At 29.5% G+C, this 22,066-nt stretch overlaps 1 protein-coding gene across 1 annotated transcript in view; it reads right to left on the reverse strand.

The window, feature by feature from the left end:
* Positions 1-7,281: 7,281 nt before the first annotated feature.
* Positions 7,282-22,066, reverse strand: part of LOC143233540 (oxysterol-binding protein-related protein 1-like) — a 65,328-nt gene continuing 50,543 nt past the window's right edge. The window contains exons 21-27 of the mRNA XM_076469871.1: positions 20,175-20,253; positions 19,035-19,153; positions 15,302-15,593; positions 14,164-14,280; positions 12,912-13,035; positions 8,475-8,568; positions 7,282-8,047 (exon numbers count right to left, since the gene is read on the reverse strand). Coding sequence (XP_076325986.1) covers positions 7,945-8,047; positions 8,475-8,568; positions 12,912-13,035; positions 14,164-14,280; positions 15,302-15,593; positions 19,035-19,153; positions 20,175-20,253 — 928 coding nt within the window. The 3' untranslated portion in view covers positions 7,282-7,944. The remainder of the gene's footprint in view (positions 8,048-8,474; positions 8,569-12,911; positions 13,036-14,163; positions 14,281-15,301; positions 15,594-19,034; positions 19,154-20,174; positions 20,254-22,066) is intronic.

Genomic DNA, 22,066 nt, shown 5'->3' on the forward strand with positions numbered 1-22,066 from the left:
TCTGGATATAAATATGTACTTTGAAGGTCTCACATTGTACATATTCTACAAATTATGGTATCAGGAATGTTATAAATGAGAGGTTAAAATAACCAATTTATTATGTCACTCTTTCCACAAGATAATTGATGCATTCCAAATCAAATATCATTTTTTACTCGTACATTGACACAAATATTTCCTCAAAATAACTTGTGTAGAATTGCATGTATGCCAGCAACAGATGAAGATTAACATTTCTTAAGTGTGAAAAGAATTGCTTTGTTAGTTATAGAATGTACTAAATCACTAAGGTTTTTAACCTTGTGATTAATCTTTTTGTGAACAATGGAATGTCATACATCAATAAAGCTTTCAGCTGTCCATCAAACTTACAGAAAGATAATATTTATGACAAGAATCACAAAAATAACAGGAAAGATTCTGTCATCATGTTCCTCTTAATTAATCTTTAATGTCAGAGTTGAAATCTGAAGTGTGTAAAAACCAATCAGATCTATCTTTCATTCAATGCACTTAAGAGCATACCTTTAAGAGGACAACTATTTAATATCAGGAATTATCAGTTGAACTGAACTATGAGAGACAAAATACGAGTTCCTCTAATGAACAAAAGACCTGAGGGAAACAAAAATCAGATCTGAAACTTGGAATAAATTAAGAGAAATGTCAAAAACAAGCAAAAAACAGTTGTAGTTTCATTACAAATGTCAGGTTTCCCCAACCTTTGGGAAAATTTAATTTTAAACCTTAACTATGCAATATTTAGTTCCTTTATGTTTTTCTATTACCACTCCATTCTCATTTAATATCTAATTAACTGACTTAACTATTTGTACATTTGGGAATTTATATAAGTGCATTAATAAACAGATGACTCTTCCTGTCGCACTCATTTTTTTTGCCACCCCCAATATTATATCTCATCCAAAAACTTTTATCTATGGAAAAACAATAAAGAATTTTCAAAATGTAGTTTATTTCCTCTTCAAACGACAAAATGTAGCGCCATCTGTTGTTATTACGATTAATGATTTACATTTTGTACACAAAAACATCAAACTAGCAACACCATAAAAAAAAGAAACTTACTGTAAATGAAACATAATCAGAACAATGGGAAAGATCAAACATATTTCCCTACTGAAATCCTTGTTTAATAACAATGCAATTTATTTAAAACACTAATGTTAATATTTGCACCAGTTTTATCTATCAGTATCTTATCCTTTTAGATTATTGGTCATTATTCTAGGCCATTTTAAAATAAAATCTAATATTATACAATTTATAAAAACATTAAGTTATTAGTAGTAAAAGATTTGATAACTAATTTTAGTCATATGTGTATAATTAGATTTATATCTAATATAGTGTTAGTTTAGTTGCTATCCCTACCCAACACTGCCTGAAAATTTGTATTTCTAAACATGTTGTGAAAGTTTCTTTAAATGAGAACAGCTGAATGACTTATCATTAACAGAGTAAAAAAAAACCTTTAAACCTGACCACTGATAACTTACACAAGTCTTCAGCCAAAGTAGTCTATAATTAATAAGATATATATGGTTTCATCATCAGTTTTGAAAACTCACTAAAGCAATCCAATGTCATGTATCTACATATGAGCTAACAATGTTTTTCTTAATTCTTTCTATACTGAGTGTTTCAACCATCAAATGACAAGCACTTAATACAAAACTGTAGTGTAGGCCTTATTTCTGAAGTGTTCATTTCATAACATTCACACTGAATTGTTCCCAGATGAATATCATCCTTCATGTTAGATTAACAAAAAATATACAGTAGTGACTATATACTTCAGGTTTACTTATAGATCTAGTGCAGACAAAACAAGAGCAGCAACTAATGTTGATGATTAAATCATTTTCTTCCATTTTGGTAGCACTTTGAATATAGCCATTGATTCTAGAACACCATTTCTTAGCACTATTTCAATGAACACTTCATTTCTACTTATGCTCATAACTGTTATTGTTGTGGAGCACTTTTGGTAAATTTTTTATTTACAATGCTTTACTTTTTGCAATGGCTGTACTTCTTAAGGCCATGAACACTTACAATGAATTTCCTATATCTCTTCATTTCCAAATTATTTACCAACTCAATCACCCAGTATATTTTGCTAATGTTAAACCTAACTGTAATACAGTGGAACAACCTTCCATTACTTAGCATGATAGTTAGATATTCTACATTATTAATTGGTAAGTAAATGATATACAGTTGAAATCCATATTATTTACAACTAATTACTATATTTACAGATTTATTTAAAAACTTTAATGCCCACATCATTATCCCTGAAGTCCATCAGGACTGCATATACAAGTAAGTTTCATTTGTTTTCTAAAGATTTACGTGTTATTGATACTTAAGAGTTTTTTCCTTTCACTTTCTTGCAATATTTTAAAACCTAAAAATGGCTATGTTACATAACATGAAAATAATAAACAAACATCAAATACTTACTACCCTGCTCTATATTAACGTAACTATAACATTAGTAATTGGAAAGTTATTTCTCTTTACAAGCATATGCATTCTATTTTCTTGGACTGGCACTTTAATATAAGTTTTAAAACCAGGTGTTTATCAACGGATTTTTTAATCAAAACTTTTCTTTTAATGTATTGCAAATTTAACAGTTATTTCTTAAATTATTTGATTTCTCATTAAGAGAAAAATTTCATATTTTGTTATTCCAAAGATTGTTACAATTGTTAATTAGAATAAATGAATAAACTTCCTGTAATTATTACTTTGCACTACTTCAACAATAAACAAATCTTACAATTAAAGGCTAGAAAATGGAAATCTGAGAATGATATTTTAAGAGTTTCCTTTCATTTGCTTGAACACAAGTATGTCTAATTAATTATTTAATTATTTCTTCTTAAAGTGCACTTGATGTTTCAAGCTTCTTATTGAGAACTGGCTTTCAGGTTTTATTGATGAAGTAAGATGTTAAAAACAAAGAAATTTATACAGGCAAAAAAATAACAAATCCCACAACAATGGCAATAGAAGTTTGAGTAATGACATCTCTCCTCAATCTAACTAGGTCAATAAAGATTGTCACCCAAAGTGAGGTTCATACAGCTTTTTATGTAGAAACTGGTTCATTGGAAGCCATATAAAGGTCTTGTGGGTGAAAATGTCTATACAGTTTAAAATCTTTACAATTCTTTTATAACTGTACATTTAACCCTACTATTACAGGTCATGTCATCTCGTTTTTTGACTTACATTCAAAATTTTATTGAGCTACTATTTTACAAATTTATGCCAACAAGTTTTGTATCAAATTAGAGATCTATACAAATTTCAGTATTGTATACTACTTAATTTCTTAATTTAAAATAAATATTAAAAGCACACACCTAAATATCAATCTTTGTGTGTCAAGTGGTATGTCAAATGGAACATTGGTTAAAATATGTTTGTGATGTCCAAAGTCTATAGTTTTATATAAATTAGGAACTCAAGCAACTGACACCAACAAGCTAGAATATAAAATAACCTCCCATCTTCTCTACATGATGAAATGTAGCTAATGTACTGAATCAAATACAGTGATCCTCATTGACCTCTTTCCATTTTTGGAAACACTTCCTTACGTACACATACTTTTGTCTACGTCGTGAATAACCTAATGAAAGCTCCAAATGTTCTTCTTGTGGATTTCTCAGTCAATTTGAAATATTATGATGTCAACCCATTCAGCTGGTAAGTTGAGTCTTTAATCTGTTCAAAATCTTATATTTTATTAGACCCAAATACAGCTAGTTACTAAGTTTGATAAATTATAGTGGAATGCTTCAGTACTGATGTAGTAAGCTATGATTTTTTTGACCATTTCAAATGTATATATAAAACCTACAAAAAAATTATTTTGTATCCCATCCTAAATGTACAAAATTTAATAGGCTTACCAACCTATGGCAACCAGAACAAATAAGTTTGTTATATTTCATTATTTACTGTTCTATGTTTTAATAAAAATAACCTCTAACCTATTCGTCCATAGTAATAATATGTGTATTATAAATGAAATGAGACTGTATTTTACACTAAAACAGTCAAGACAGGTCATTTTGTAAAGGTCAGTTTTATACTGTTGGATACAGTAATGAGTGCACGTGCTACATTATACAATTTCTGTAACATTTATCAGGCATGACTAAAAGTTCAATATTGTAAAAGTTAATAAATATGTATAAACATATAACATTAAAACATTTAGCCTATTTAGACTAAACAACTGTGTTGTAATATGTCATCATTCTAGAATGCAAAGAGCTTAATTTATAATTATTTCTTTAATTTTTTATCATGATTACAAGGTTGGTCAAATTGACAGACCCCATATGGTTAGGACAGAGAAAATAACAAACAAAATATAAAGTTTTATTGAAATTAAATGTTTGAAATGTATTTAGGTTTTTTTTTAAATTTTGGGGATGAAGGATAGTTTAATTATAACAAAAATTCACCTCACACTTGGACTAGTAATGAAAGTGACTTGATATTTTCACAAACACGTCTTCAGTAAAAATACTTCATTAAGAAAAGTCTGAAAAATTATGCATACTAAAGCCTTGCAATCTTTACTAAAAGTCTAACAAATTTTGTGAATGTGCACATACTGCATCAAAAGTTATAGTATAAATACTTAACTTGTGTATATTATACAGAGCCTGTTGTGAACAGGTTAATCCAGCTTTAACTGAAACGGTTATTATGTACTTAGTTATACAGTACATAATAGTTCAGTTGTGCTATATAAATCCCACCACAGGTAACATGAAATGTGTACAATCATTAACTTTAACAAAGTACAACATTAATAAACAAATTCCTGCAACAATTAAGTATTTCAACAAAACCTTTTTTTATATTTTCATATATCAAAACATTTGTAATACAGATTTAAAGCTAATTTTGCCATTATGGTGGTACAGTAAAGATAAGCCCAAAAACTCTGATTGTATTTTTTTTTTTTCAAGGAAAGTGAAATAGTAACAATTTTAACTGTGAGAGCTGTATGAAAACTAATACTACTGATAAAATAGGTGGTTGAGTTAGAAAAACCAAGCTTTTCAAGAGTAAAATTAAGTAATTCTAGGTATTCATTTCACATAATACTCCAGGAGAGATCTTGCCCAGACCGAGTTGTAACTGTAGATATGAAGATTACTTCGAGAATAATAAGACACATACTTGCACGAAGTAGCCACAATGAACATTTAGATACTCAGAAAAAAAAACATGCTTGAATTGGGTGATAAAACCAAATCAAAAACCAAAATCACCTTTCAAACAACTGTACAAGTAAGGCTGGAAAGAAGGTGCTCTTTGCAAATGAATCCAGTGTGAATCGTTTGATAATATTGAATCATAGTTTGATTGATGGTCAGTATACAAAACAGTTACAGTAAAGCACACAGAGACCAGTAAAATCTACTGGGCAAAGATGTAATAACCTCATATATGCAAGAAATTTGATAAAATGACTCCTTGTTGAAAGATAGGTTGATAGAATACTTGCAACCATATACATGTAAAAATGGCTCATTTGGGTTGAGAAAATATTTTACGTAGAGGAGCAAACAACGCTTCGACCTTTTTTGGTCATCGCTTCTCAACGTAAAATATTTTCTCAACCCAAATGAGCCGTTTTATATATACATTTTTCTCTACAAGTGGGTTTTCTCGACATCACTTGCTACTATGGTTTGACCTGCTCAAAGTTAAGGTATGAATATTATTAAGGCACTATGGGCTCATGATGCAACTGGAAAAAAAAAAAAGCCTTGGTTAAAACTGTGCAGAGTAATATATAACAATCGTGCAAGGATAAAAAATATGGAAAAATACTAGCAAGTGGTAGTACTCTATTCAATAGATACAAAGTGTCAAAGTACTGTATGATTTACAGTGTGTAATTATGTACTACTAAGTTTATTTATTAAGATTCAACTATTTCTAAGGCTTATTTATGAAAGGATTTCATTGCTTAACAACCTATGTTTTACGTATTACATTATGGACAAACTTAATTTTAATTATAAAAATCACAAACCGTTTCTACAGTGGTTATAAATAATTTACTGAATTTATTATCATATGCTTACTCTATGTATACCTGCAGATTAGATTGATAATTAAAAATTATTTTAAAATTTTCTTATCAGGACAAGGAACAGAGTTATAGTGCAAACTGTGAGAATTTAAAGAAAAAAGAAATACTCTATGATTTATTTATCTATTTAATATTTTTTAATGATATTAACTGAAACACAATTACTAAGAAAACATAGACCTTGAGAAACTGAGCAACCAAAAATATTTTTTTGGCTTATATGAACTTTAAATACCAAAATAGGAAATAAAATAATCCACAAGAAAGTTAAGCAAAATGTGTGTTAATTTAACAAATAAACTGTTTGCTTTTGGATTTCGCACAAAGCTACACTAGGACTATCTGTGCTAGCTATCTCTAATTTAGCAGTGTAAGAATAGAGTTTGTGTTTTTCTTATAGCAAAGCCACATCGAGCTATCTGCTGAGCCCACTGAAGGGAATCGAACCCTTCATTTTAGCGTTGTAAATCTGTCGACTTACTAGCTGTACTAGCAGGGGAAGACTAGGGACAAGGCAGTTAGTCATTACCAACCACTGCCAATTCTTGGGCTACTCTTTTACCAATGAATAGTGGGATTGACTGCCACATTATAATGCCCCCACAGCTGAAAGAGCAAGCATGTTTAGTGTGACAGATTTGAACCTGTGACCCTCAGATTACCAAATAAACTGAAAACAATTTTTAAACTTATCAAGTCTTAAAGCTTAATTCTGGGGATTTTATTCAGACAGTAGAAAAACTTTCAGTAATTGAGAGAAAAAAATCTGATATCTTGATGACAAGAAACCCACTTGAAATAAAAATGCATCTCAGAAAGGCTGGTATGGGTATTAGCACAACTTTGTTCTCTGCTTATCAATAAAAGTGCTAATACCCATACCAGCCTTTCCGAGATACAAATCTGTGATCTATAACTTATTAATTTACAGTTACTAACAAAAAATAAAAAGGTACACTAGAAATAGAAATTTATAATAAAAACAGTAATTAACATACTTACATAAGTACTATTAACCTTATATGGTACAGTTCAATCTTAATGATTTTAAAACATGCTTAATGTTCTGAACAAGTGCCTTAATAGACAACAATATTACCATGCACTAAGTTCACATCTCTGAATAATTTATTTCATTTTTACATACTTGGAATGTTGCCAGTTAAACAACACATTGGATTCTAAGCAGACACAAAAATAACAAAACCTGAGGATAGTTCCAGTTTGTAAAACTTAAATCTTAAGTAATAATTTTATCTGTCAGATGGTTAACTAATCCGGGAAGCAATTTGCTGCAGCTAATATTAATTTATCTGATCATTATTGTTTTATGGCTACAAATACATTCAAACACCAATAAAAAATCTGAATAATCAACTCCATATTTACTTTAACCTTTCAAAACTACTTACAACATTTTTCATTGAGCAGAGAAACAACAACACAAAAACATACATTTGAACACAATTATAACAACAAAATGCAAACAGGAACTGTTAAGGAAAACAGTACTCATCTCAGTTATCACACAGATCAAACAAATTAAAGAACAGATTGTTTAGAAGATTATTTGTAGATGACCCAGTTTTTAGACTGTCACCAAGGCCAAAAAAGTATTTTTCATGCAAGTTATTGAAATTTTCATATTAAAATACAGGTGTGAGAACCCACTATATATTTATTTCGTATACCAAGTAAACAAATACTGGGCAATACACAGTACTTATTAGCAACGTTCTCCTATCTTCAACTGTACACATTTACCTTGCCATATACTTTCAAAAGATGTCTGGACAATGTGAAAATTCTCTCTCCCAGTAACCTCCAGTGTATATCCAATAATTTGTTCCAGTGTATGGATTTTCTTCTTGTTTAAACCACCTAAAATTTAATAATCTCAGCATGACACTTCATAAATTCCACTCTTTAAGAGCAAACATTATGTACAATCAGTGAAATTCATACATTAAAAAAAACAACTTTAAATAAATGTCAAGGAAAAATTGAAGAATATTATCTCTCACTTGTTATATCAAATCTTCTAAATTTATATTCTAACTACATTTATTTGATTATAGATAAAAAAAATAGGAATAATTTCCTTTTAAAAAGGGAAGTAACTTTGCATCTTTAAATAAAAACAACTTTTCTGCACAAATAAAATTTAAATTTATAACATCTCAATTTCATACAGTACTAATTAAGACCTTTCATAAAAAAAATATTAAATGTTACAAGTACTAAATATTTTTTGGGAGCTTCATTGTTTAAGAAAGCACTTCCAAAATCACAGCTACAGATGATTTACCTTGGCTCCCAGGTGCTCTGTTTTTGTTTTTTTCTCTGCTTCCTAGCCTCCCGTTGCTTTTCTTCAATTCGATTCTTTTCATATGCAGCACCATCTGGGGAAAACGAATATCCATGACTTATGTAACACAGATATCACGAGAAACATAAATTACTAAATCTACATCATTATGAATTATACTAGTCAAGATTATATGAAAGGTCAATTCTGCAGATCCTGTATCTAAGGAAAGTTAAATAAATAAACAATTAAGAATTGGTCATATTCATCTGAAACTCAAGTGAATAAAAAGTATTAGAGTTTACAGTTAATTATATACTGGTCTATAACCAATAAAAAGTTAAGTTTTCACTAACCAAATAACATGTTATACAACACTGCATTCTCAACAGATAAGCAAAAATTCCACTTATAATACATCTTTGATTCTCATGGAAATTGTAACTGCCAGCTTGGATCAACTTGTAACAAAACTTATTGCATAGTTAGAAAGACAGAAAACTGAAATTGTTAGAGAAAATTATCTGTTTTTTGCATGTTATTAGTCTATTTTCTTTGGTGCATGATTCAATTAAAGAAAAATTATTTAATGCATTACTACTATTAATATAAAAAAGTAGGGTTAACTGTAATCAACAAAAGACAACAAAAGAATACTTTGATAAGTACTTTATTTCCTGTTTTTCATGTTTGTTCATCATTATAAAAGCAACTAAGAAATAAAAATAGAGATCTCTTTAGGCTAGTTAAAATTAGATTAGATAAAATAAATAATATTAATATATTAAAAATATTTAATGAGGCACAAGTGAGTATCAGGTAGGTAAAATAAGTTGACAGTGTAACATGATCTGCATGTTCCCTGAGTGATTTAGAACTTATGATGGTGTAAGTAGTAGTTAGACACTTTCAAAGAATGATCAAAAGTGTAATAAAACAATAACATTTAGTTATAAATAGATATATACTGTTACAAATTTAAAGCTAATCACGATAAACAAATATAATTTCCTGTTATAATTTGAAGTTATTGCAGAAAAAAAAAGAATAACTGATTTATTTCCATTTTGTAGGGTGTTAAGAGGTGAGAGGTCAACCTGTCCAACCTTGTATAGAGTTAGGGTTGAAAAATAACAAATATAAAGTTTTACTGAAAATGAACATCTGAAGCATATTTAGAAGGTTTCAAAAATTATACAAATGAAATTTAAGGATTTCGGATGAAGAAACGTACAATTATTTTTAATTTTAACATGAAAATCACTTTGAACATGTGTACTCAAAACAAATACTCAGTGTATTCAAGGACATATCTTTATGTATATTAAAAATACTTCACTAAAAAAATATGATTTTTTGTACATGAAAGGCTTATAATGTTTGCTAAAAGACTGCCAAATTTTATGAAGATATATGCACTATATCATAAAGTTAGTAGCATTACACCCATGAAGACTTTATATGAGTACAAAAAGGTCACGTGATCAGTCAAACTGACCGAACCCATGTTCAGAGTTAAAGACTCTTACAGTTCTCACGGAACAAATAAAAGTTACGTGTGACAAATTAAAAATAAGGGATTGAATACAGCTGTTTAAATGCCAGAGAAAAGTATTCAAATATGTACTAACAAAATATATCATGCAAATCCAGAACAAGAAAGCCTTTCTTATTTTAACAGGCATTAAGAAGATGCAAATATCTTGCACTGACAACTGAATGGATCTTCCTTTCAAAACATGAAGTTTTATAATGCTATTTGGTGCATTTTGATTATCTTAAACTACTTAAATTCAGTTTCTATTGATGAATATTGCAAAAAGAACCAAATATTTGTATAGACAGTAGTTTTGTTTTTCTCTCAGTTTGTTCAATGAAGTAGGAAATGGAAACTGATTTCATTGCAAAATTATAACACACAAATACAGGTCATACTTCTAATAATAAAAGTCGAAAATATACAAACAGACGTAATGATCATCACAACTCAGATGTGTTATCAGTGTTCTTTTTGTTAGATGGCCACGATAACGTGAAAACTAACAGTAAGGATTTCTTTAAATATACTAAGGGTAACCAAAATGTTAGAATGAGGGTAGGACCCTTAAAGGATGATAAAGCATGATTATGAGATGGATGGGCTACCAATGTTTATTTCTGTTTCAGTTTTTACAAATGAAGATTAAAGCAGAATTCCATATCTTAAACAGCTGATAAATTCATCCAAAATCAAACAAGATTACTACAGTAATTCTGAGCTGGTTCAGAAAATATAGATAAGGCTCTACAGATAAAACTTCCCATGTGTTTTGAAGGAGTCTAAAGATTAGATACATTAGCCACTTACTATGATTTGTTCTTTGTCAGTCCTTGAATAGTGGACAGATACTAGAGGACTGGAAGTTACCTAATATAATTCTTCTTTTCAAGAGAGATGATAAAAATTGTCCCAGTAATTATAGACCCATTAGTCTTACATCAGTTTTGAGAAACGTTCTGAAAAGATTCTTATAAGGTGCTTTCCAAAATAATTTAACAAAATTTAGAATTTTATTAGATAGTTAATATGGTTTCACTAAGGGAAAAATCTTGCCTTACAAATTATAACATTCTTTGCAGATGAAATTAAGGATGTAGATTTGGTTTATCTGATTTTCAAAAAGTTTTTAAAAAATGATCTCAATAGGTGCAGGGGATAAGTTAGCAGATTGGATAGAACAGTTGCTGGATGGAAGAAACCTGAGGATTGTTATAAATGGAGTTCAATTGAACTAGATTAATGTAATGAAGTGGGTACCTCAGGGCTCAGTCTTAGGATCTTTGCTCTTTCTGACTTACATCATGACATAGAAGGAGAAATAACCAATAAATTACTTAAATTTTCAGATAATAAAGATTTGTGTGTTACTGGCCATGAAGAGGATATTGTTGAGTTACAAAAAGATTTAGATCATTTACCGAGTTGGGCAAATAAATGACAGATGGATTTTAATTATAATAAGTGCAGATAAGAAGCTAATGGTAAGGCAAATGTGATTTTAGGTACAGAAATACTGAATACAAGTCTAAAGAGGTTATAATTTCATTGTACAGGTCTCTGGTTAGAACACATTTGGAATACTGTGTTCAGTCTTGGGCTACCTACCTAAGGAGAGACATTGAATTGCTGAAAGTGGTTCAGAGAATTATTACTAGAATGGTGCCTGGAAGGGAGAAGTTGCCATATGAGAAATGGCTAAAACTTCTCATCTGTTTTCTCTTGAAAATGGAGAAGTTAGCAGGGACCTGACTGAGGTGTTTATAAAGGGCATTTATTGTGTTAATACATCTTCCTTTTTCATATTCAACAATGAGAACAGTATGACTAGAGGACAAATATAACTTTTGGTAGAGTAGACGTCATCTTCAGCTAAGACAGTTTTATTTTTCTATTGGATGGTTGGCCTTTGGAATAGGTTCTTTCACATGTTGTAGAGGCAGTAAATTTAAGAAAAAGCTTAAAAAGATATGATAAGGGCTAGCTATAAGTTTTTGGTTTTTTTTCTTAAAGTTAAATTAAAATGTTAAACAGCAGAAAAGGACCAATAAGTCCCACGTCACATTAACTCTCACCTTTAAAAGCTAGTCTTTTCAGTCAAGTGTCCAAAGTCAAAATACACTTTCTATACCTTTATTACCACAAATAACTTAAGACAAATAAAACATGGCTGCTACACTGAACATGTAGTCCATTCTAATTATGACACACATAGATAGTTTTATAGATATATTACATAGTTTTTATGATTCTTGTGTTTAGGACTTAGTGCTTTGATTCACAAATTTCAGAATAAACATACCCTTGAAAATTTCTCCCAGAAAGCTAATCTCTAGACAGAAAGTTAACACCTATGTACTTTCATCTTGAGTAGCATCTTATGCAGCATGAGTTAAGTAACCAAATAAAGAATCCAAAGTTCAAACAAAGCCATTTATGACTGCTGATCAGAGATAGAGAGAGGGTAAACAAACATCCACCACTTACACTATCACTCTTAATAGAATAGCATGACTAACTGGCAGGGTTATATTCCCTCCTCCTATAACCATCACCACCACAATCATACACACAAGTTCAAGTGTTGTGTGTATTCAAAGGTAAATTGTGATTTGAGCCTTAAGCCTTCCTCACAGCTTGACATACTAACTACTGTATTATACCCAGTCTCAAGAACAAATGATTAAATCTGCTATAAATCAGCAAAAAGAAAACTGCCAATTAAATGAATTTCCTTTTGACCAGAAATTTCACATATTTGACAATAACATAAATTTACAATCTGGAGATTCCCATTTCTTTTCCATAAAAAATAAAGATGTGCAAACAGTATGTTCAGATGCACACAACTAAAATTAAGTTACATATATAATATTTTCGTTTTCAAAACAAATACTTACCAATATCTCCAAGTTCAAGTTTACGAATGTCTGGACGTAACCGTGAGTCTGTAAGTGGAAGTTGGTGCTTCATGTCATCATTTAACTCATTCAGAGCCATAGCAAACAGTGTAAAGTGATAATACTGAAATAAAGCAGATAAGCATGTGATTTCCGAATATCCTGCAATGTTCTCAATTTTAAAGTAAGAGTGAAACAATATTACATCTTGACATTGCTTGGTAAATGGTAGGTTCTGTGCTCTAAACTAGGATTTAAAACAAAGTTGAAAGAATCATTACTTTTATAGAGAAATACTTTAATTCAGAGAAATTATACAAGGACAAAACCTTTTAGTGGTCAAAAGGGAAGCAATAGCTAAAAACAAAATATTTGATATTTGTGATAAGTTTTAGAAAATACCAATTGTCAAATAAATAGAAAATAAGAGCTCTGAACACACTCTCACAATAAGGAAGAAATAGGCACAACATATGAAATACAGCTACAGAGGTAGTTAAGCAGAATTTATATTTGACAAATTTTACTGAAAATATCCAACACTGCACAGGAAATGTTATAAGAAATATTAAAGAACTCAAACATAAGACAACATTTACAAAACAAGATTTTACACACAGGATGATGAACTGCTCCATCGACAACAAAAGAGACATACCTACTTCCATTATAGTATTTCTACTATTCCTCGGTGCCTGTGTAATGTACAGTGTTAAAAACAACAAATATTCCTGAGGATGACACAGTGATATACATCAAAACATGCAGAATGTAAGACTGTTTTCCAGCCTCGTCAGGTTTATTACTAATGTTTTAATCCTGTATAGTAAGTTAATTCTATTTTCTTGTAATTTTGAGACCAGAAACACTCATTGTTAGAACTGTCTATGAAATATTCATTGTTTTTTTTCTAAGCTGTCAGTTTTTAATATTCATTGCAGTAGTTACAAATGTTTAGAAACTAAATGCAAAGTTTCATAAAATAAATGCAATAATTGGAATTAAAATTCATTTCCACGGAAATACTGTAAAGTAGAGGTTGATCTAATGAGAGTGAGAGAGTGTTGTAAAATCAACAAACTAAATTTGAAGTGTAATTCTGTCTCTCTAAAGAAACTTGACACACCACTCCGCTTACGAGTTAACTGCATATAAAACTTGACACACTACTCTGCTTATGAGTTAACCATGAGCAAAACTTGAAATACCACTCTATTTATGAGTTAACCACATGCAAAACTTGGAAACAAACCTCAGAACAGTATTCAGGTCTTTGATCTACTTGCCACAATATTGTTGAATTTGGTATATCCAGTGACCACGATGAATCAGTTGTAGGTAGTTTGTCATTAGCATCATCACCAACAGGCTGTAAAAACAAACATGAATACAGTTATTAGTGAAAATTATAAGTGTTTCTAAAATGTTAATATACTGTATATGTCATATTATAATTTAAATTTAAGCACACAGTGGTACATCACCCATTATGTTCTTTATCTATACTGTATATGTCATATTATAATTTAAATTTAAGCACACAGTGGTACATCACCCATTATGTTCTTTATCTACTGATGCTTTGTAGCTTAGCAGGAAACTTTTACTCTCATAACTATTGTTTTTATGGGTCTGTTATGTAACTCACCAGTAACTTTTGTTCTTATACATGTTATATAGCAAGAAATGTTTAATCTTAAAAACATGTAAAGCAAATTAGCAGAAAAACTTTTATTTTAAATGGCTCTTCCTGTACTCTTAACAGTTAAAGATATGTCTGTTGCATAGAAACAATCTTATAAGTACATCCTGCAACATAAAAAGGAACAATCACCTACATGTACAAGTATCTTGTAATATTAGCAAGAAATGTGATACATTAACATGGAGTTTTTCTTTTTGTTAAGCTGTGTATTTTAGCAAAATGTATTATGCAACAGGTTCAGAATTTAGCAAAGAAATTTTATCTACTAAGAAAAAAAAAAAAATTTACTCTAAAACCTAACTGCAGTTCATCACAAATCATGGGCCATTTTCTGTTCATATGTCTGTTATAATATTAGTAAACAGAAAGTTTTTTTCCTTTTCACTGAAGCATGTATCTTACCACAAAACATGCTAAGTTTACCTTGTGACTAACAGAGTAAATTAAACCAAACCTTCCTTTGCTAGAGATCATGAGTCATTCTGTGCCCATAAATATCATACTATTTTTAAAAAAACATTAAAAAACTGCCACTTTCTACCATGTATTATACTTAGTATCATTTTAACTAGATAAGAGATTTTTTTTTCCTTTTCTACTAATAGGGTTTTCCACTGATTGGCTGTAAATTTCCTAACTTCCAAACTTGATTTAAAACAAGTGCAAATAAAAGAACTGTATTTACCATAGAGGTTAGGCTTGAAGATTTGTTATCACTTTCTTTGCCTCCGCTACCATTGCCCGTAAGAGACTTTTTAAAACTATTCAGTTTTGACACCATTTTCTTTGGATTGTGAGTTGGGCTACTTGTCGAAGCACTATTGAGTAAAGGAGTGTTCTTAACATTTTCTGTTTCTGATCGATCAGGGGGACAAAACTTGGTAGGATGAGTGCGAATGTATTCTTCATATGCTTCAACTTTGGCACTCTTCAAGTAATCAGTCCATTTTCCATATAGAAAGCGAAGTTTTCTTTTTCTAAACAGTGAGAAGTTACACAACTTAATAACAATGGAACCAAAACTTATCTTCCTTCTGTGTTCAAAACACTTTAAGACAAACACAAATTATAAGAATGTCAATTCAACTCTACAATTACCAACGGCTTTTACAGCATATTTTACAAACTATTTATGCATCGAACTGGCTGTAGGTGCACGTCTTTGTTGGTTACAAGGTTTTATAACAGAACACCAGACAAATAAAATATAAACAAAGGCACCATTAATACACCACCTCCACTGGTGGACAACTTTAAGTATTACACACAGAAAACTTTGCATTTCTCTACAGAGGTGTGACAAGTGAAGACAAAAAAACAACTACTAAATATGATGCAATACAAGTGAACAGTAAGAAAACAAGTTAATAATTTCAGGATTAATTTATAGACAAACACTGTCATGTTGCGATGTCTGATATCCTTATTTTAACAACAATCCATGTTGCTATTAAACTGCAAATTGGGCTTTAAGAGTTCGTTTATTTCACCCACTTTAATAACTACATTAGTAATAAAATAACAAGTACATGTTTAACATACATCAACAAGAGATCAGGTGTAGGATTAAACATTAAAACTTCATCAATGATATACGTGTTAGTAAAACGTAATAACTGCATATAAACTATAACTGGATAATAACACTACACAACAAAGTTTTTGCTTCTTGAAGACTGTTGAGTGTTCCTTATAGAATTTTGGCTGCTGATCACGAAACTCACATCCAAATTTGCCCATCATGTACCGTTTCATCGAAATCTTCAGTTTTACCAAGACATTGCTACAATGGAAAAACGATATCAGGGCTAATGGAATCCGTCAATGCTTGTTGACTACTGTTGGACACTGCAACGTGATGCACCGGACATTGAATATAAACGAAAATCAGGAGCAAAACACTTATGTGTGTTAAACTTAATAGCATATTAGAAACACAAATGCAATTAAATAGGTTATTTAACTATTTCTCAGAGTTCCAACATGATGAAGCAAAACCAAAACTATATTTGTGCATACCCACCAGGTTCTTGTCACAATCAGCAAAAACTTTTCAGAAATCAAAACTTTTCAAAAAAATTGTTGTGCAGTGTAACCCAAAACCCAACCTATCACTGAAATGGTAAAGATTTTGTTTCTTAAATGTGTGTGAAGAAATCATAAACAAACCTTGTGCCTGGAATAAAGATGTTAGAAGATTTGTCTGAACTAAATTCTAAAATTATAAAGTTTCTCTATGTTATTTTAAACAGTTGATATCAGCTTAATGATATCAGCTTAGTTTGTATGCTTAATGTTTTATCACATGCAAGTTGTTTACTACAAGCATAACCTAATACCAAAATTCTAACTTCATAAGTTTTTCATAGCTTTATATTAAAGATTGTTTCCCTATATAAATAGAAATTACTATTTTTATACATAAATATCTATATAAACCCTTTCACTTATACTTCCGTAATAAAGAATTCTGAAATAATATGATGGGTTAATATATCAAAAATTCTCCCTGCAACCACTTCCCTTTACAAAGAAACAAAAGATTACTTTCTTTTAAAGCATGAAGACATGTTACTTGCACACATTTAACATCATATCAGATTCTTATGGATTATTTAAACCAAATGCATCTCTTCAAAGAAAATTAACCATTTTGGTAACTAACATCATTTCCATTTAAAACAAAATTAAGAAAATACTACAAAAAATTATTATACCTATTACACTATATTAAAACATGCAATATCTAGTAACATCTATTAGCTTTCTTGCTATGCTACGAGTTCATGAACCCAAATTAACCATTACAGTTTCTATAACTTATAAAAGGTATGGTGTATCTCCATTGAGTTTTGCAAGCTCTCTGTAATAATTAAAGAAAGGTCTTTTGCAAACAAAGCATCATAAGTTTTAATGAGCTAATTTCACTAAGCTTTTATCTATGAACATATGGAGTCAAACTGTTGACTGCTCCAAGTGTAAAGTGATTTTCATCTCACAAATAAAATTTTTATTTTCATATGAAAAATATCAAATTTCATATGTGTAATCTCTAGAAATCTACTACATGAATTTCTGTTTTTTTTGGTAAAACTTTATATTTTATCCATTATTCCACCTTAATTTTATATAAAGGTGGTTAAACTGATAAAAAAAAAATCAAAATAAATTTAAATCTAAAGCCTCTTTACTTTCCAGAAGGTAATATAAAACTATTAGTTATCTTAAATAACTTTAAACTCCTAGTTGAATACATCTGTTTCTACTTGCATGTTATTTTGGTATTCCTCATTGGATTGTGTGTAATATTCTTGCCACACAAGTTGTAAATAATGATTCCTCATTGGATTGTGTGTAATATTCTTGCCACACAAGTTGTAAATAATGTGGCAAACATATATGTCATATTATCCTATCAAAGTACATAATGCAGGGATTACTCATGAGCACACTTTGTGGAATTTTTATATTACTACTACTATTATTCTTTATTTACTCAATGTAACCAAGAAATCTAACATTTCACTTACTTTATAACAATAAATAATAACTTGTATAAGATGCAAGAAATGCAGTACTTAACTGGGTCATCTTTTTTTGTTGCTGTTGTTGTTGTTCGTAAGTGATAATTAAACTTACCCTAATTTTGTATAATAATGGTACTATTACATTAAATGGTTGGTTTTTAATTCAATAAAGCACCAAAGAACCCAAAATAACAACATGTGAGAAGCAGACAATTTCCTATAACTACCACAATTTTTCTGACTTTCTAACTACAAGACAAGAACTATTAAAAATTTGGATAAACTTAATGTATTTTATGTTGAAATATCGTTTGAACCGGAAGTAAAATAAATAATTCTCTGTACTGAAAACAAATGTCTTGATATATTAAAACCTCTGCTTTCAACTAGTTATAAATAATACAGTATTAAATGTCAGAAGTAACTATTGACTATTTATGGAAAGGAAGATGTGATAGGTTGGCATGGAAAGGGATCTGATTTTCTTATTAATGGATTTGTAACCAAACACAATTGAAGGCTATAAAAATTATGTATTGCCTGAGCAATATCAGCATTATGTTGAGTAATTTATCTTAAAGTTTGTACTTTTTGGAGAGGTGGTGAATAAATTAGAGAAGAGGGGATACCTAAGGAGCAAATGCCACAATTCTCATACTAACATAAAGTAAAGGTTGTTTGTTTTATTTCCTTATAAAATTAATAACATTAAACTTGTATAAAATTATAATTTGAATTATTAGCTACAATTAATTGCCAAATGTATTTACATGCTATGATAATATAGTAGCTTTATTAAACTGTTAATGTAACTCCTTAACACCTCATGTTGAAATAAAAACATCAGTAAATTAACATAAGTATTGTACTATCCAACAACAGTTTACTCACTGCCTGTTGTATATGAAACCATCTATCCGATGCAAGTCCTTACTAAACCAACCAGCTGGTTTGAAGTTCATAACAGCAGAAAGGCCTGTGTCATGGCCTATCAATTCTAAAATGCCATACTATATTTAAAATAGAAAAATATATCCTTGTTATCGAGATTATTACTGGTTATCTTTCCAAAATTATTATTTCTTAGGTCAAATTTATGGCAAAACTGAATTAAAACCTATCTATGATCCAATTAGGTTGTCTGTTATGTCATTATATTTGTTTCTTAAACACATGGTTCACAAATACAATTCTGATAATTTAATAAAGACCATTCCTATACTTATATGTTTATCTAAAAGTGACAATATCTCAATAAATGTTTTACTGAAAACCCATTGTGGATCTATAACAAAAAATTATGTAATAAGAAACAGCTGTTTCAAATACTAAACTTAATTAAATGAAGAACACTAGGTTAATATGCATTTAAAAATTATTTAATTAAAAGTACAAATTTATCAAAATGGGTGCTTTTAAAACTTGTCTTGCACAGAAAAATAAATAAATAAATATTGTCTGAAAAACCATGTCCAAACACTAATTTTCAGCAAGCAATTATTGGTAAAACATTGAACATACAGTATGAAACAAAAATATACAAAATGTCCCTAAAAATGGTTTTAATTCTATTGTGAGTTTGGAAATTAATTTATCTTTATTCTAAATAAACTTCTGTATTTACATTCTCTTTCATGTTTTCCCTCAGATCTAACTTGAATGGGGGATGTAGAGATATGTACCCTCACTTTTCAATGATGGGAAAATGGTCCCCCCTCTCACACTGTAATAGTATTAAAATTTTTTATTTCTCAGGAATTTAATCATTAGACAACTTAGAGCAACAAGTCTCCACTAGAAGACGTACTATAATTTACTGCCACAAAAGGCCATTACAGGAAAGACTTTGGATCTTTTAATTAGTCATAAAAGGCATGCAATGTCTTATCGTATTTGTTTCTGACGATTTTTATCCTACATAACCCAACATTCAAGCCCAGCTTAGAAAGGCCTCACACACTTTTAATACCTAAGTTGTATCACTGCTTCACTTGTTTCCCATTATAATAACCCCAATAACTTAAACTGTACCTGCTCAAACCAGAGTTTCCCAATAATGATGTTATGGACACAGCAACTTACATTGGTCCAAGTATATGTTTCATTATGTCTACAGAAAAAAACAACAATGTTCAAGAATGAATATTAAAATGAGCTATATGTTAAAACCTACAAAATATAAAACTATTATTTTCACAATCACAATCTTTTAAATTTATACAAAATTCATAATCAGGTATAACATATCACTGTCTGCAATCTACAAAATGTTCCTCACAAATGACTAGTTTTTTTATGTAAAAATAAAAGCAGTTTTTACTAGATCCTACAACATTAGTTTCAGGCCTCAACCAACCTTCTTTTGTATGTTTATGAAAAACAGTAGATAAAGAAAACTGACCACATCATTTCAAAAAACTAATAGAAAACATAATATTAGACCTGCAACACTAGATTTTTATACCTTACAGTATGCCATTTCAGATATATGTTACAATTCTTTAGGTTTACATGTACAATAATAATGCTAGTTTTGTTACAACCTAACTCATTACTGAGAACATCTGATTAAAAATAATCCAACTAAACAGATATGGACTAAATTATTTCAAATGTACTTTATACACAAAAGAAGATAATAATATGACAAACTGACAACAATAAATCAGAACCTATAATCTTTAGGATACACCAAATCATCATTTAACTATCCTAGCTGTTATTGACATTAATTACTATAATACCCTATTAAAAGTCAAACTTGTAAAAAAAAAAAAATTATAAAATCCACCATGCTCTATACCTCTCACACATAATGAAAACACAAACTACCCCATTTTGATTAAGAATTTCAGTCATCTCATCTGTACCATTAAACACCAAACTTTCATTTAAAGAAAGTTTATCTATATTAAATGAAATCCAAAATTTAAATCACAACACAACTTTACCAGAATTAAGTCTATTCTAAATACCTGAACAATATAATTGCATTATTCTATTCTCTATTTATTTGATAGTCTATTAATCTATTTTATACCTTTATGTTGTATTTTAATAACTGTTAAAGATGTCTAAACTTTATAACATGTCAGTACCTAATAATGTAGCTTGTTCAATATAGTTTGCTGAACATAAAATATGTACGTTCTGATACATCCAAGAATTAAATGTTTGTTACTGAATATACACATGGCAAATATTCATCGTTACTTTCATCATCCCGTTAACCATCAATTAACCTATCACAAGTTTCAAAATAAAATGCATTTTACTTTGTAATAGGACTAAACTTTCCAAAGTAAAATGTTTTATTTTGAAACTTAAAAAATTTGGTCCTATTACAAATCGAAAATAAAACATTTTTCTTTGGAAAGTTTAGTCCTATTACAAATCGAAAATAAAACATTTTTCTTTGGAAAGTTTAGTCCTATTACAAGTTTCAAAGTAAAACACATTTTGCTCTAGAAAGTTTAGTCCTGTTACAAGTTTCAAAGTAAAACACATTTTGCTCTAGAAAGTTTAGTCCTGTTACAAGTTTCAAAGTAAAACACATTTTGCTCTAGAAATTTAGTCCTGTTACAAGTTTCAAAGTAAAACACATTTTGCTTTAGAAAGTTTAGTCCTATTACAAGTTTCAAAAACACATTTTGCTTTAGAAAGTTTAGTCCTATTACAAGTTTCAAAGTAAAACACATTTTGCTTTAGAAAGTTTAGTCCTATTACAAGTTTCAAAATAAAACACATTTTGCTATAGAAAGTTTAGTCCTATTAAAAGTTTCAAAATAAAACATTTTACTATAGAAAGTTTAGTCCTATTAAAAGTTTCAAAATAAAACATTTTACTATAGAAAGTTTGGTCCTATTAGAACACTTTAGTTACTACTACATCAAGACTTGACAAATAATTTTAATAAATTAAT

The sequence above is a fragment of the Tachypleus tridentatus genome, chromosome 12 (assembly GCF_004210375.1).
Source record: "Tachypleus tridentatus isolate NWPU-2018 chromosome 12, ASM421037v1, whole genome shotgun sequence".
Lineage (NCBI taxonomy): Eukaryota > Metazoa > Arthropoda > Merostomata > Xiphosura > Limulidae > Tachypleus > Tachypleus tridentatus.